Source organism: Fundulus heteroclitus, chromosome 14 (assembly GCF_011125445.2).
Source record: "Fundulus heteroclitus isolate FHET01 chromosome 14, MU-UCD_Fhet_4.1, whole genome shotgun sequence".
NCBI lineage: Eukaryota > Metazoa > Chordata > Actinopteri > Cyprinodontiformes > Fundulidae > Fundulus > Fundulus heteroclitus.
In genome coordinates this window covers 2,132,313-2,148,237 of record NC_046374.1, presented here as the reverse complement: position 1 = coordinate 2,148,237, position 15,925 = coordinate 2,132,313, and the positions used below count along the sequence as shown (strand labels likewise).

Here is a 15,925-nt window from a genome sequence, read left to right as displayed (position 1 = left end):
ATCCTGTTTCACAGCAGATCTGAGTTAAAGAACCAAAGTTAATTTTAAAGAACATAGGATGAGCTTAAGGTAACTTAATTGGTTAAGAACAGCATTTGGCATTCACAATGCAAATCTCGAGTTAAGCAAAACATTATTTGATAAAAAAAAAACATCTTAACGAAAAATGACTTGTCTTCAATGCGTTCTTCATCTTCTGGTCGATTTTCTTTTCATGGATCCTCCCTCCAGCATTCCCAGTTTGTCCCTTCACAAACTGAAAAGGCTATTTTCCCATCTTGGTGTACCCCTGCTTATGCATATTGAAGTAAAATTCAGCAATAATGTTTCCTGCAGAGGTCTGAGCACTAAAGTCTTAAAATATTTGTATCAATATTTTCTTTCCGTGTGAGTTTAACAGATTGAAATTAAGCCTAGGCGGAAGTTCAACTGAAGAAACTGATTAATTTACCCTCATCCAATAAGAGGCTCATCTGCTTCAGATGCAAGCCAATCGGCTTTGAACCACACCTCCACGAAGCCCAGTCAGCATCCAGAGTTCATCTTAAAAGGTTTTTAAATCCACAACTCAGCCTGCTACTAAGCCAAAGCGCAAGCAGTGGTTGCACTATGTCTGATTTGGACTCAGATGACCCTGATTCAACCTACCTCCATCCCCTTCTCCACCATCGTAGCTAAGCTCTATCTGGCTTTCCCATGGGGCTTCTTCAACCTCGTCCCTATAAGAGTGTAATTCCTCCCTGACTCTTAATGCATTCCCTGTCACTTCTCAATCGGTCCGGCAAAAGACCGCCATGTTGAGCCTGGTTCTGCCAGAGGTTTCTTCCCAAAAGGGAGTTTTTCCTCTCCACTGTCGCTTCATGCTTGCTCATCATGGGAAGGTTCATGCAAACCTGTGTTTTATCCAAGCTCAGCATCTATCTTCCGGGTCCCAAGCTGCCCCTGAGTGAAAGCACTGGTATCAGCTCACCCAGTCTACTGGATCTCACCACTCAAGCAGATCGTCTTGCCAACCAGCGTCTATGGACTGAACCAACTTTGTCTATCTCCACTCTACCACCAGATACAGGCCTGGGGGACCTGCTTATGCATATTAAAGGTCTAAGCGCCAAAGTCTTAAAATATTTGTATCAATAAAATGATTCGTATTGTCTATTCTTTCCGTATGAGTTTTTCAGATTAAACTATATATATTGTCATTGGAAGTACTTTGCACTGTCCTAACTTACTGTATATACATTGACTGCTTGGTTTCATAAGTTTTATGTTGAAAAATTATTGTTTGGAAAAGAGTTTCTTCTGCCTGCATTTTTTGATTTGTAATTGTTATTGTCTGTAAATGTTTAATATCAGTAGTTAAAATACCAGAATGTGTGCATCATTTTATGTTTACCTGACTGATTACATTATTATAACATACTAAATCAGTTAATATATATTTACTGATATATTAAGTAATTTTTTTGGTTGGGTATTTTTTACTTTGACTTGAGTAAGAATATGTTAAAGTAGTGCTTCTTTTACTTAGGTAAAACCTCTGGCTACTCTACCCAAATCTGACTACCAGTATTTTACTAGTAATGTGTTGGGGGAAAGCCTACTTCCTACTAGGAATCAGACAGGGAGTTTCCCTTCATATTTTTGCTTCCTCTAAATTTGACCTTCCTTATCAGCAATAAATCAACAGTTGCTCTCCCAACACATCATATACTTTGTCAATAATGTATGAAATGAGTGAAATTTCTTAGATTTGACTTCAGATAATTTATCAATGATGCATCATAAATCATACCGAATAATGGGTTGCTATGCAGTCATGTTGGGGTCTTGGTGTTAGATCCACTCAAAGGTGCATGGTGCAAGTTGTGAATTTAAATATTATTTATTTTCTTTACCATACATGCCTTTACAGTTTCCTGGTGTGTAAAATTAGTTATCATGTATTTACCATAGTTGTCAGTTGACAAGGGAGTGATTCGAAAATCCTCTGCACATGCGTGTGTATGTGACGCACTGCGTACTTTCATTCCCCTTGTTACTTTGTTGAGTCTCCGACATATTCAATGCATTAGCAAGAGCACATGGGGTAACTTCAATATTGACCGCTTTCTTAGCTCAGAAGACATCACACCTCTGAACAAAAGACCTGTGCATTCGCAGCAGCAGATGCTTTTCCTCTTTTCCCAATCACTCGGGTTTCAACTTATGCCAAAAAACGTGGAACTTGCACTATGCTCCTTTAAATTAGGAAGGAGATTTACCATCCGTCCGTCCGTCCGTCCATTCATCCATTTTGTTATCCCTTGTGGGGTTGCAAGAGGGGTGTTGGTGCCTATCTCCAGCATTCAATGGGCGAGAGGTGGGGTACACCCTGGACAGGTCTCCAGTCTATTGCAGGGCAACACAGTGTTCTGGAGTTTCAGATAAAGCGGATGAGGCTGAATTGTGTTAAAGGCACTGGAGAAATCAAAGAACATGATCCTCACTTTGCTACCTGCGTCTTCAACTCCACATCAATAAGCAAACTGCAGGGGGTCCTGATAGCGGCTTATCTACTCAGGTGGACCAACGGGTGTCTCTCTAGGACCTTCGTGATGTGGGATGTCAGGGCAACAGGTCTATATCACTCCTAATTCTAGTTTCTGCAACTGTAAATGTTCCAGCTCCTAAAAGGTTTTTTTTTTAAAGTTGGTTTCTTAACATAATTTAAAAATACCTCTGAAAGAGTTCTGTGACTGACTAAGAACTTTGACCAATGTATTTTAATATTTGAATGCTAACGTTATTGACAAGAAGCCATACATGACAACTGGACAGCATAGGTATATACAGTGAGCAGCTTCTTCTGCTGCAAAGAAGGAAATTTCTAATAAGATGTAAATAAGATGTAAATGAAGACCCGTTTCATTCTGACCTGCCTTAGGCGCTTCCAAACAGGTGGTTCTTTTAAAGTTATTTAAATTTAAACCTGTGTTTTTCAGCATGTTTATCAGAAAGCTTCTCATTATTGATCCGAAGTTCTGCTTCAATGGAAGTAAACAGATGCATAAAATAATGTATACTACTTCTCTTTTTATTTCTCAGATTTTTTTATAATGTTCATGAGACAAGAATTGATGCATATGGAGTTGCTCCATGATGACAGCAAAGAATTGTCTAAACATTTGAATCGAGGTAATATGTCAGCATCAAGTAAATGTTTAAAACAGTGTAAAAAGGTTTTAGAGTAAAACATGGTGACCATTGCTATCTATTGTAATATCTTTGTAATATGACAAACTGTTAACTTAAGTGTTTGATTAGTCTTTTTTTTTCCTGGTTCAATATTCAAATTTTCCCCATGCCTATAAAATCATCCGTCAGGTGGAGCTGAACCATCTCCTCTCCGTAAGACAACATAACCAGATGTAAGTTTTCCCTCTACTACTTTAAAACAGCATATTAATAAAGTACTTATTTAATGTGAAACATAAAACAAACAAAACAAGGCTAGAATTATTTCAAACCTTCAAAAAATGCTACATGAAGCGTGCAGAATCAGTTTCAGTTTTTGAATATTTGTAATTGATACATTTTATTTATATAGTTTAAATACATGTTTTCTTCAACAGAGACAAATCTTTCAAAAGAAAAATTATTTCCATCCTGCAGTGCCAACATGCAGTGGAGTCTGCTTCTTCTTTTTTGTAAGTGTCTTTGCATAAATGATGTTGTTATTGAAAATTTCATTAGAATGATACAGCTTAATTTAATAGATCAGTAGATCATAAAAGAAAGATAATTTCTATTTTAATTATAAAGTTAATGATATCTCCACTAATTTTTTTCCTTGCTTTTATAGGTCAGTGTAGTGCAGTGGTTTGTCATCTCTATGAGTATCACTACATTAATGTTAATAAGACCTGGACTGAAGCTCAGCAGTACTGCAGAGAGAAACACACTGACCTGGCCACAGTGTCTAACATGACAGACATGGAGAGACTCCTCAGTAACTCAGCAGGAGATATGAGGGAAGCTTGGATTGGTCTGTATGATCAAACAGGAGGTAACAGGACATGGCGCTGGTCTCTGCCTGGAGTGGAGTTCAATGAAAGTTACCAACCATGGAAACCGGGTCAGCCAAATGACTACATGGAGTTACAGAACTGTGGATTGCTGTCGGACAACCAGCAGTGGGGAGACATATCATGCAGTGAGCTTGAATTTTTTCTCTGCTATAATGGTAAGAGAATTTCTCTTTCAAGCCCCTAGTTAAATCCTGTATTCTGGATGCAAATTATTTATCAATGTGGAAAGTGGCAAAAAAAAGTGTAATATTTTGTGATAAGAAATTAACTGGAGCTTTCAGTGAATACTTAAACATTTCATGGATTTCACGGCTCCTGATTTAGGATTATATTTTGTAGAGAAAGTACTAAAACAGGTCGATGCTCACATTTAGTTTATTACACAGACAGGAATTCATCAAAAAAATTCCACTTGATTCAAGAAAAGAAAAACTGGACAGAAGCTCAGAGTTACTGCAGGAAAGAACACACAGACCTAATCAGTGGACTGACACAGCTCCAGGATGAGGAGGTAAAGACAGAATGCAGTTCTGTTGCAGGTGGTACATACATTTTAATCGGTCTGTTCAGAGACACCTGGAGGTGGTCAGATGGAAGCAGTTTCTCCTTTAGACACTGGAATCTACAGTTTGACTATCAGATAATCAACAGTGGTCAATGTGCCATGACTGTGTTTGATGAAGAAGGCAGATGGAGGAATGAGAACTGTGCTCACAGAAAACCCTTCATCTGTTATGATGGTGAGTTGTTCTTTTAACCAACGACTTCACATTTATTCAAGATCATAAGAATGTTGTGATAAAACAATATTTATGTTTTCCTCAACTTATGTTTTTTATTTACCTTTGTGTTGTTCATTTATTTGGGATATATGTATGATTTTTCTATATGCAAATGTATATCTCAAATAAGGGCCATTGACGGGTTTATTAAAACAATCTAAAAGGTTTTGCTCCAGCCAAATATATTTTTAAAACACAAAATAAGTAAACTGTGATAATTGTTTCTGAAGAATTACATGATTGTTCCCATGACATCCATGACAGATAGAGTGATCCTGATCAAAGAAAAGATGAACTGGAAGGATGCCTTATCCTACTGCAGAAATCACCACCATGACCTGGTCACCATCACCAACCTGGATGAGCAGAGATGGGTCCAGGAGAAAGCCAAGAACGCCTCAACTCCTTTTGTTTGGATGGGACTGCGCTACAACGGCACTGGTGTCTGGTTCTGGGTCTGTAAGGAGAGTTTGGTCAGCAATACGAGCCAGGCGTCAGAACGATGGACGAATGATCATCACATTTCTGGAGCCATGGATGCAGGAGGACAGCATAGGTGGTTCCAAAGAAATGACACAGAGGAGTTGAATTTCATCTGTTCTAAGGTTTAAAGCTCATTCTGCTCTCTGGTAACATGGGTTTAATTTTATCTACAAGAGTTTCTGTCTTTTAGCTAGGAGCTTTACAAAAATGTAAAAACTATACTGATACTGAGGGAAATTATATCTATAAGAAGAAATTAAGACTGCAGTTACTGTTCTGAAAGTTTAGTTAATCTGCAGTTTCTAAGTACAAGAGCACAGATGTACAGTATATTGATCAAATGTTGGTCTAAAACATAGACATAATTACAACATAATACTGTATTGTTTTCTCTTAAGTGGTTTAGGATGAAGAAATATGTTTTCTGTTTGTGGAATCTTTAGTTTGTTGGTTGTTTAATAAATGGATTACTTACAAAATAGTGCTTCCTTTTTCAATGCAATATACAGCTTATTAGACTATGAAGAACTCATGAGAGAGTTCACTCCAAACAGAGAGGCCAACCTGATCTGAACAGGCCAGCCAACCAGAAATCCACCCCAAAAACCAGGAGGCACTGCCTTTTCCACACCCTGCCCTTACGTCCTGTTCCTGGGGAAAGCAGAAGTGCCCCCAAAACCCAACGCCCATCCCCAGCCCAGACCCTGACTAGGTGGCCCACTCCTCCTCCAGGCCTCAGACTCAGATGGCAATAAGAGAACAGGGGTGTTAAAAATACCCCAGGCCTGCCACCGTCTGCTCAAATGTTGTGTTCCATGTTATTCCAGAGTCCATTTAAAACAGGAAGGGCTAAAAGGGGGCGCCGGGCACAGCCCGCCAGGTTGGGGCCTATGACATTACAAAACAGCGGGGCTGGGAAATCATCCATGGTTGAATTTTTCCTCTAATTCATGTGCAGTCACACATTTTGATGGAATAAGGCTTAAAACATCACAAGGAATTTGTCTTTGTATGGCTCACAGCAAGTTCCTTTAAATGTGAAAGCCTCCCCTAAGCCTGCGGAAAGGGATGTCAGGTTGGCAACAACATTCACTGCAAGCATTTGCAGTGTTCCATGATAACAGAAAACTGCTGGACACCGCAGTTAACCAGTACTTCCACATCAACTTTGTCTGCTGATAACTTCAGAAAAACCCAAATTGTATGCAGTGAAAGGTTGCTGCAGTGCAAAAGACTAGATGGAGGCATCATCCATGTTTTGCACATACTCTGAACTTAATTGTGAAGGACCGTTTAAAATCTGTGAAGGTGGTGAAGGTGCTGGAGTATTGAAGCCAATTGGCTTTGAACTGCACCTCCACGAAACCCAATCAGCATCCAGAGTTCATCTTAAAAGGTTTTTAAATCCACGACTCACCCTGCCACCCAGCCAAAGCGCAAGCAGTGGTTGCCGCCATGTCCGATTTTGACTCAGATGACCCTGATTCAACCCACCTCCATCCCTATCTCCATCGTAGCTAAGCTTCATCTGGCTTTCCATGGTCCTCCTTCAACCTTGTCCCTATCAGAGTGTAATTCCTCCCGTACTCTTATTGCATTCCCGGTCACATCTTAATTGTACGGTGGCCTGGAAGTGCAAAACAACAATACAAAATCTGAAACACTTTTACAAATATTGAAACAAATTAAAATTTCAGAAAACAATTTAACAACACACAAAACACTTTTACAAATCTTGAAAAAATTTTACATTTCAGAAAACAAATTTACAAATGACAAAATTAACTGGAAGGGAGGGACTGTCTTCTAAGCTTACCTGGAAGTGATAACAGGAGCTTCATGCAGGGTGACCAGACATCCCTGATTTCCGAGGACAGTCCCCGTCTTGGATGACCTGTCCCCGGCTTAAATGGAAATGTCCCCGATTTGACCATTTTTAAGAATGACCGGGAAAATTTTACATGTAGACTGTTATTACGGTAGAAAGAGAGTGTGAGCATGTTGCGCGCAGAAATAGGTGTTACGGTAGCTGGCTGGGCTGCTGTTAACATAAAGACGAGAAACAGAGTGCACAGTCACTACCCAATCTGTACCGGTAGCACGATCCGTTCCATCAGCTCAGCTGCGCTTGCGCAAACAGAATAACTTCCGGGTCGGCAAAAATAATGTAATTACGGTACTGAAAATTCTTATTTATTTCCTTAAATCATTAAAGAATGCTAAGCTACATTGTATTGAAAATATTGAAGACTTTCCTGAAAGAAATGGATGCGGTTTAGGTTCTCTCCATTGTATTGCTTGACGTCATCATCGGGCATGCTAGGAGCAGTCTGTAAATATTATCGCATAATGTTTATCTGTATTGTCTGAATGCAATGTATTAATTTTATTATCTGTTCAAACAGGACTGGAAAAAATATTTTTATCCTTAATTATAAGGTATATATGTATATAGACAAGACAAGACCACGAATTGCTGCTCGCCTGAGTAAAAGACACTCGGATAAAATGTAACAGAAAGCTTGAAAACTCCTTGCAAGGCGCTAATCTGGTACGCTGGTTCTCCAGGATCAACAAGAGTTCGTCTAAAGATGTTTTAGAACTGATTGGTGACCTTTAGTTTATATTTCAGATAGTTAGTTATTATAAGTTTTAAGTTGTTTTGCTGATTTATGGTTGTGATTTATGAGCATAGACTTCCAGGCTTAGGTGAGCTTTTCTACTGCTCAGTTTGGATATATGAAAGTTCCTCATGAAGAAATAGGAGTCAGTAACAGGAGAACTGAATGAGACAAGATCTGCATGATCTGAGAATGATGGAGTAAGAGATAATAATAATAATAATAATAATAATAATAATAATAATAATAATAATAATAATAATAATAATAATAATAATAATATGCCCTGCGATGGACTGGGGACCTGTCCAGGGTCTACTTTGCCTCTCGCCCAGTGAACGCTGGAGATAGGCACCAGCACCCCTTGCGACCCCATGAGGGATAAGCGAGTCAGAAAATGGATGGATGGATAATAATAATAATAATAATAATAATAATAATAATAATAATAATAATAATAATAACAATAATAGATATTCTTGGATTATATACATTATGTTGATGTTTAACCTTTTCTGCTGTTCAATGGTTAAATTTGGTTAAAACCATTGACAAGGTTTACCACAGACAGTTTTTTTCCTTTTTACTTGTCTTGTCTTCTGTTGTTATTTCATCCAAATTACCAGGGCCACTGCCTCAGACCCTGTTCAGTTAATATTTCAGTTTCACATATTTACAATGTATGGTATGTATTAGTAAAGTTCTAGTGATAAAGCGTGGACATGATTTGAGTGATAAAGTAACGTATTGAGTGATGTAGTGTGCAAACTATGCCATGTAAAACAGTGACTCAGGTGTGAGTTGAGCAGCCCAATTGCCCGAGGATATAACCTCTTTCTGAGTTTCACTGCACTTCCCAGCTTTGACAGAGTGAAGAGGCAGTATAGTTTTTTTCTTCTTTTCTTGTGTTTAAAAAATTTCAGTTCCGCATATAATATATCCTCTTCTCTTCTTCTAGCGCTTATACCTCTGAAGCGCTAGGATGAGTCGGACGCTTTTTTCTCTGCTCCCTGCTTGCTTGCATTTTCCTGCATTTTCCTTTTTTACTTTTTATCTCCTTTTTATCTCTTAGCCAAAACCACAAAACGTTTGATTTAGTTATTTTATTTATTTTATTTTATTTATTTTTGATTTTGGAAAGATGCCTACCCTCACCACAATGGACTTTGACGCTCCTACAGAAGATAGCTGTTATGGAACAGAAGATCTGCCGACTCGAACTGAATTATGATGTAAACGGCGCGTATGGAAATGAAACAACCCTGCCTGTGATTCCGAACGGCGACCACCAGCCCAGCAACAGTTAACAAATCCTCCTGTGTCCGTGGCTTCCGACCTCCACTCCACCAGGGCATGCCTTTTTACTGAGAAAATGATAAAAATTAGAGGATCACTTTGTACTTCCATATCAACACAAGAACTATTTCTGACAAAATGTCCCAATTCAGCCAAATAAACCACAAAAGCTTAGAGGAGATCATTCAGCAGCTAAGTTCCTCCTCCTGCTGCCTTGATGTTCTACCCACAGTTTTCTTTAAGAACGTTTTACCTGTCATAGCGTCTGAGTTGACTCAGATAATAAACACGTCCCTTCTGTCAGGTGTTTTCCCCCAGTCCCTAAAAACAGCAATTATCAAACCACTGCTGAAAAAGAACAATTTAGACAAACTTCTACTCCAGAACTACAGGCCCATCTCAAACCTCCCTTTATCAGTAAGATTATTGAAAAACAATAATCAATAAAACAATTAAACACCTTCTTAACAATGACCAGCCGCTTTCCGTGCTCACCACAGTACAGAGATCGCCCTTATTAAGGTGTTTAATGACATCCATATAAATACAGACTGTGGAAGAACCACCGTGCTGGTTCTATTGGATCTCAGTGCAGCATTTGATACTGTCGATCACTCCATCCTGTTAGAACGCCTGGAGAACTGGGTCGGTCTCTCTGGTACAGCTCTCCACTGGTTTAAATCCTACTTAAAGGACAGGGACTTTTTTGTATCAGTAGGTAACTTTACATCAGAGATGACAAAAATCACATGTGGGGTTCCCCAAGGGTCCATTCTGGGTCCCCTCCTCTTCAATATCTACATGCTCCCTCTTGCTTAGATCATAAAAAAACAACATCAGCTACCATAACTATGCAGACGACACACAGCTCTACATCACCATGTCACCAGGTGACTATGAACCAGTTCAGGCACTGAGGAAATGTTTAGAAGAAATCAATGCCTGGATGTGCCTAAACTTTCTTCAATTGAATAAAAACAAAACTGAAGTAATAATATTTGGACCAATAGAGGAAAGATCAAAGGTTAGCACACAGCTTCAGTCGCTTCAGCTAAAAACCACTGATCTGGCCTGAAATCTGGGTGTAGTGATGGACTCAGACCTGAACCTCCAAAAGCATCTGAAGACAGTTACAAGGTCGTAATGAAGAACATTTCTAGGATTAAAGGACTAATGTCTCAGAAGGATCTGGAAAAACAGATCCATGCGTTTATATTTAGTAGAATTGATTACTGCAATGGTGTTTTCACAGGCCTGCCTAAAAAGTGGATCAGACAGCTGCAGCTGATCCAGAACGCTGCTGCCCGCGTCCTCACTAAGACTAAGAAAGTAGAGCACATAACCCCAGTTCTAAAGTCCTTACACTGGCTCCCTGTATCCCAGAGAATAGACTTTAAAACACTCCTGTTAGTCTATAAATCACTGAATGGCTTAGCACCTAAATACATCACAGACTTGTTATCAGTGTATCAACCATCCAGACCAATAAGGTCTTCTGGCTCCAGCCTACTCTGCATACCTAGAACCAAAACTAAACCAGGAGAAGCAGCATTTAGTTCCTATGCGCCGCTTTTCTGGAACAAACTTCCAGAAAACTGTAAAAGTGCGGAAAGCCTGAGTTCTTTTAAATATACTAGTACATCAACTACTACCATACACATACACATACACATAATGTAGTTATAGATGTTCATGCTGCACTACACACACAATCACTTGCGTTAATGGCAAGGAGATTTCCAAGTCTGTGCTTTTTTTCACCTCACATCACCACAACCCATTTTCTTGTCCCAAACAGGCTCTATGCACAGCTCCACCTCTTCCTGAACCTCAGCAGCTCCTTTGCTTCCTGTCTTTCATTACTGATCAGACTGATTAACCCAGGTGTGTCTGACCTCAGTAACCAGCCAGACACACCTGGATTAATCAGTTTGTCCAGTGATGAAAGACAGGAAACAAAGGAGCTGCTGAGGTTCAGGAAGTAGTGGAGCTGTGCTTATAGCCCATTACTAGGAGAAATTAATCTGCTACTTTGAGATGCACAGGCTCCTGATGCAGCCAGTTGACAGTAAGAAACATATATCAACCTTTACCTGCAGGCTTGACTGCTACTTCTTTTTGATGTTAACACAGAAAAACCTATTTCTCATAGGTATGTAGACTTGAACAGAATAAGTATTTGTTGCACTTTTTTGAAGAGTTGGGGGAACTCTGTCTCCACAGACAGTCACAGGCACAGGCTAAATGTTTGTATTTACTTTTCTGTTTTTTCTTTTCCTCTAATCACTATCTCCTTGGGGGGGGGGGGGGGGGGGGGGGGGGGGATAGAGCTCTTTGGGACTGACAAAAATGGAAAGCCCTGCTAACCACCCTTGACCCCTCCACTCCCACCCCCACACTTTGCCCCAACCCAGAGACATACTTCTTGTTTTCTATTATTAACACTGTTGATTTATTCATTTTATTAATCTTAGGATATACTAAAACAGTGGAGAGACACATTCCTGGCTTTTATACTTGATTTTTGTTGTTTAAATATTAATATGTAAAAATAAATGAAACCATTACTGTCCCAGTTTCCCAATTTCATCTTGATGAAATGTATTGATTTGTATCCATGAGCTAGAAATGTCCCCAGATTTGATTTCAGAAATCTGGTCATCTTAGCTTCATGATGACTCAAGATGGACACCAATTGAGTTGCGTTTTGCCTGTTATGTGGCACACATATGAGTAATGATACAATGAGCAGATTAACATGGTTTTGTTTTTCATGTGGCCGGTCTTTGGAGTTTTTAAATGACACAGAACAGACGGAAGAACCAGATATACCGCAGCAGTGCATACATTATTTTGTTGTGTATAATTGCACAACACGCGCACAGTTTTTCTCCCAAGCAGAAGAGCTTTTAATGGAAGGTTATGCCGAATTTGAGTCATTGATTAAAATGAGGAGGGCTGGCAAAAAGTAGCAGACAAATTAAATGCGTAAGTGCTGCCCATGGTAGATGTTTCTATCACTTTCTACAGTATGTATTTTTGCATTTAATAATTTCATATTTACTTTGTTCTTTTATGTCAGAGCCTCCACGGGAGCCACTAGAACATGGGGACAAGTAAAAGTGAAGTACAAGAATATTCTACAAAATGGTAGCCTTTAATTATTATACTGTATTTTAAAAAGCCACTTTTTCCTCTTTTTAAAAACCACTGTTAAATGATGTTTGTCTGTTTATAACAGCCACCAAGAAAAAGGCTGAAAAAAAATAAGAAACAGGTGGTGGTCCCACAGTTTTCTTTAAGAACGTTTTACCTGTCATAGCGTCTGAGTTGACTCAGATAATAAACACGTCCCTTCTGTCAGGTGTTTTCCCCCAGTCCCTAAAAACAGCAATTATCAAACCACTGAAAATTTGTATTTTGATCTGTAAAAAAAAACACAAATTAAGAGGAGAAATTGAACTCGACAACTTGAAAAAGAGTTGCTTCAAAAAGGACCTTCATAGTAAGTGCAAATACACCATTTGACAAATAGTAGTATTGCTGACTTTACATAACTATCTCTTATTGCAGGCAAAAGATGACTTGCTGGCTTTTCTTTATAAAGAATTGTTTAAATAAAACGACAGGAACTAAGCATATTTGTCTTGTCTTTTATTAAAAATTCAAAAATGATGTTCTACAATTCTGTCCCGTGCTGCTCTGCCACTAGGTGGTCCAAGTGCGCTGGCTGGACAGACTTCCCTATCTCCTCCGCTTATAAAGCTGCGATCTAATCCTGTTTACATGAAATAAGCCTGCTCGTGAGCTCATGAAGCTTGCGCACATGTTGCTATGATAGCAAGTCCAGGATGAGTGTCGAAGAACCGAACAATCCAAGATCATGCCAAATCGTCAACAATCAAATCCAGCTAACTGAGTTAGCGACGTACGAAGAACGGACCCCAGGAGTGGTAGTTTCAGCAAGTTTGCACATGTATGAACGGAGAGTCATCCAGGAACTCGATCCGTGGAGATGGTTCCAAGCCATATGGGGGAAGTGATGTTAGCCCAGGTTTAAACAGTCTTTCTAGTTCAAAGCAAGTGAGTTGCTTTTCCATGTGGCACAGGACAGGGGTCAGCAAAGTAGAATCAGAATCAAGTTTAATCGGCAAGTAGGTTTGCACTTACAAGGAATTTGACTTGGTATTGATGGTGCAGACAAAAAATAAGAATACAGTAAAATAAGAAGTGAATGATATATAAACGGAAGCTGTATACACTCAGCAGACTGTGCCTCACAGTAGGGTGTTGCTGTAGTGCAGTCAAGAACTGAAGGGCTGAAAGACCATGTTTGAACCCATAAAGTGAACCCAAACTCTGTTTCAAACACAAAGATTCTATATTGTCACCATGTGTTACCATGGTGAAATTTGTTTTGAACACTTCTGCTTGGAGTATATACAACAGGCATGAACACAGGCTGCAGTGTTTTTTCTCTAAACACATCCTGCTGAGACTTTATAGAAAAGAATAGGGGGATAAAAAAGATCAAAATGTTGTATCAGAGTCTGAAGGTTTTGGTATTAGTCCCTTCACGAATGAGCAAAAAGTCTTTTCAAGTCTTTCAAGTCACAGATATCAGATATCTGATGAGGTAATAAGGTACTTTTGTGCAATCATGAGGTAATAAGGTAACTAATGAGGTAAAAGATACTTGTGAGGTGATTAGATGCTACATATGAAAAAATTGCATTTAGATATTCAAAGAGAGTACAAACAGGGAATAGCAGCAAAGTAATTGTGGCATATGATTCATCATGACATATGACATTTGGATGAGTGTAGCATGTGGTTATGAATATATATAATAAACATTTGATGGACAAACTGAGAGAGGGTTTCTATCATCCTCTGCTGAGAAACTGCGATAATGCAGTGGACAGTTTGACATGTACATGTGGGACCACTGTCCCCCATCAGGGGGGATTGGCCTTGCATCTAAGGAAAATTTTTTAAAATAATCACAATTTGCTTATGCCAGCTTGCATATTTGCCCTTGTGTTTCTGTCTCATTACGGTGCATCGGTGTCTGCTCATCCTTTCCTTCTCATTTCCGGTGTAGGAGAGGGGTTAAATCCTGTCAGGATTTCCTACAGAAAATGGGGTAATCCTGGTGGTACTGTTCTGGTGGGTTGGCTGAGGTGCCCACGGAACAGGGACTTGTCCAAAGCAGCCCTTAACTGGGTGCTGTAGTTTGTGTCAAGCTAATAACAGCTAGCGCAAAAGGTTAGTTGACCAGGTGGCTTTCCTCCAGATGGGAACTTTACTGATGGCTTTATGTCGCTCTCAAACATCGAGGGATTTCAAATAAAAAAATGACACTTAGCCTAGAGACCCATTTAAAAACCTCATTTTAAATGGGTCTCAAGACAAATGAAAAACGCGATCATGGAATATGGCCTTCCAAGTTCTTTTTTATTTTCTGCCAAGTTGAATGGCCTTTCTGATCCAGGCCCATGAATTACCTCTGAGCAGTCTGGATATAAAAGGATGTATGGTCCTTCTTTTATGTCCTTGTTGAATGTTCTCATTTTTTCATGTTCACATCTCTTGCAGTATCTCGGTTGCTCCTACCGCTTGGTCAACAAATAATGGGACAGTTTTCCCTCTTAGAGGTTTTAAATCAGTTCCCATCGGCACCATCATTACAATGTTTAGCTGTGACAAAGAGGAGATTAATATCATGTATCAAACTTAAGTGAAATTAAGACAATACACACATCTGTGTTACCATAGAGAAGGTGTCCCTCCATGGCCAACCTTTAGATACCACAGCTTCAAAGTGATTCGTACCAGTCTAAGATGCATCTCCAAATGGTTATACAGTGTTTTGGCTCATGGCTGCTATGCCACAGAATCTACGTCAATATATCTGCTTCAGATTGTCGTTTTTCTTTTTAACATAAGTCAGTCTGTAAAATAAATTCACTATCATACAGATCCATTTCCAAGCCACTTCCAGTCAGATTGTGGAGTACTGATGGTAATCATAGTAAAGCTCACCTGGACTTTGTTTTCAACTACTGAAGGTTTCTAAAGGGGTAAGAAGATCACCAGCTGTTTCCCCAGCCAACCAGAGCAATTTTGAGTTGACAACATGCTTTTTCCTATTAATCTTTGCTATTTCTATTAATATGACATAATTTCTTGTAAAATAGAATGAAGATTCACTAAGTGAAGAACAAAGAGGCAGGGAAACCATTTCCTCCAACTTGAAAGAAGCTGATTGGGTAAGGTGTAGTCTTTCTTATATATTGCATCTGAGATTATGACGCCTACCGGTTTTTTTTTTCTAATGCCATTTTACATTAATAATTTGATAATGGACAAAACAAAATTTGTTTTAGCTGTATACACAATAATATAGTATTTATTTTGCCTTTAAGGAGAATCAGCCTTTTATCAAAGACTCCAAACTGCTGCTGGCGTCCGCCTGTCACACCCTGCAGGAGTCAGGGAAGAACAACCACAGCTGACTTGACCCCTGACAGTCTTTATAGGCCGTGGGCCAGAATCTGTAGGATGACTTTTCGTGCAAGTTCATCCAGTTCAGCGGCCATAAGGTATTCTATGCATCTGTTTCCAGACAAAGAAAGCCCAATAATACCATTTTCTGGAGATCTTTATGGCAAGG

The 15,925-nt window shown here is 39.2% G+C and overlaps 1 protein-coding gene across 1 annotated transcript; it reads left to right on the top strand.

Moving 5' to 3' along the window:
- The first annotated feature begins 4,423 nt into the window (after positions 1–4,423).
- Positions 4,424–5,523, top strand: LOC118565612 (L-selectin-like). The gene is made up of 2 exons (XM_036146027.1): positions 4,424–4,807; positions 5,114–5,523. Exons 1-2 carry the CDS (start codon positions 4,732–4,734, stop codon positions 5,458–5,460), a joined length of 423 nt encoding a protein of 140 aa, XP_036001920.1. The 5' UTR covers positions 4,424–4,731; the 3' UTR covers positions 5,461–5,523.
- The last annotated feature ends 10,402 nt before the right edge of the window (positions 5,524–15,925 follow it).

Coding starts and splice junctions, on each gene's coding strand:
- LOC118565612 (XM_036146027.1), top strand. CDS start 4,732: ATGACTGTGTTTGATGAAGAAGGCAGATGGAGGAATGAGAACTGTGCT. Junction 4,808..5,113: donor ACCCTTCATCTGTTATGATG/GTGAGTTGTTCT, acceptor CATCCATGACAG/ATAGAGTGATCCTGATCAAA.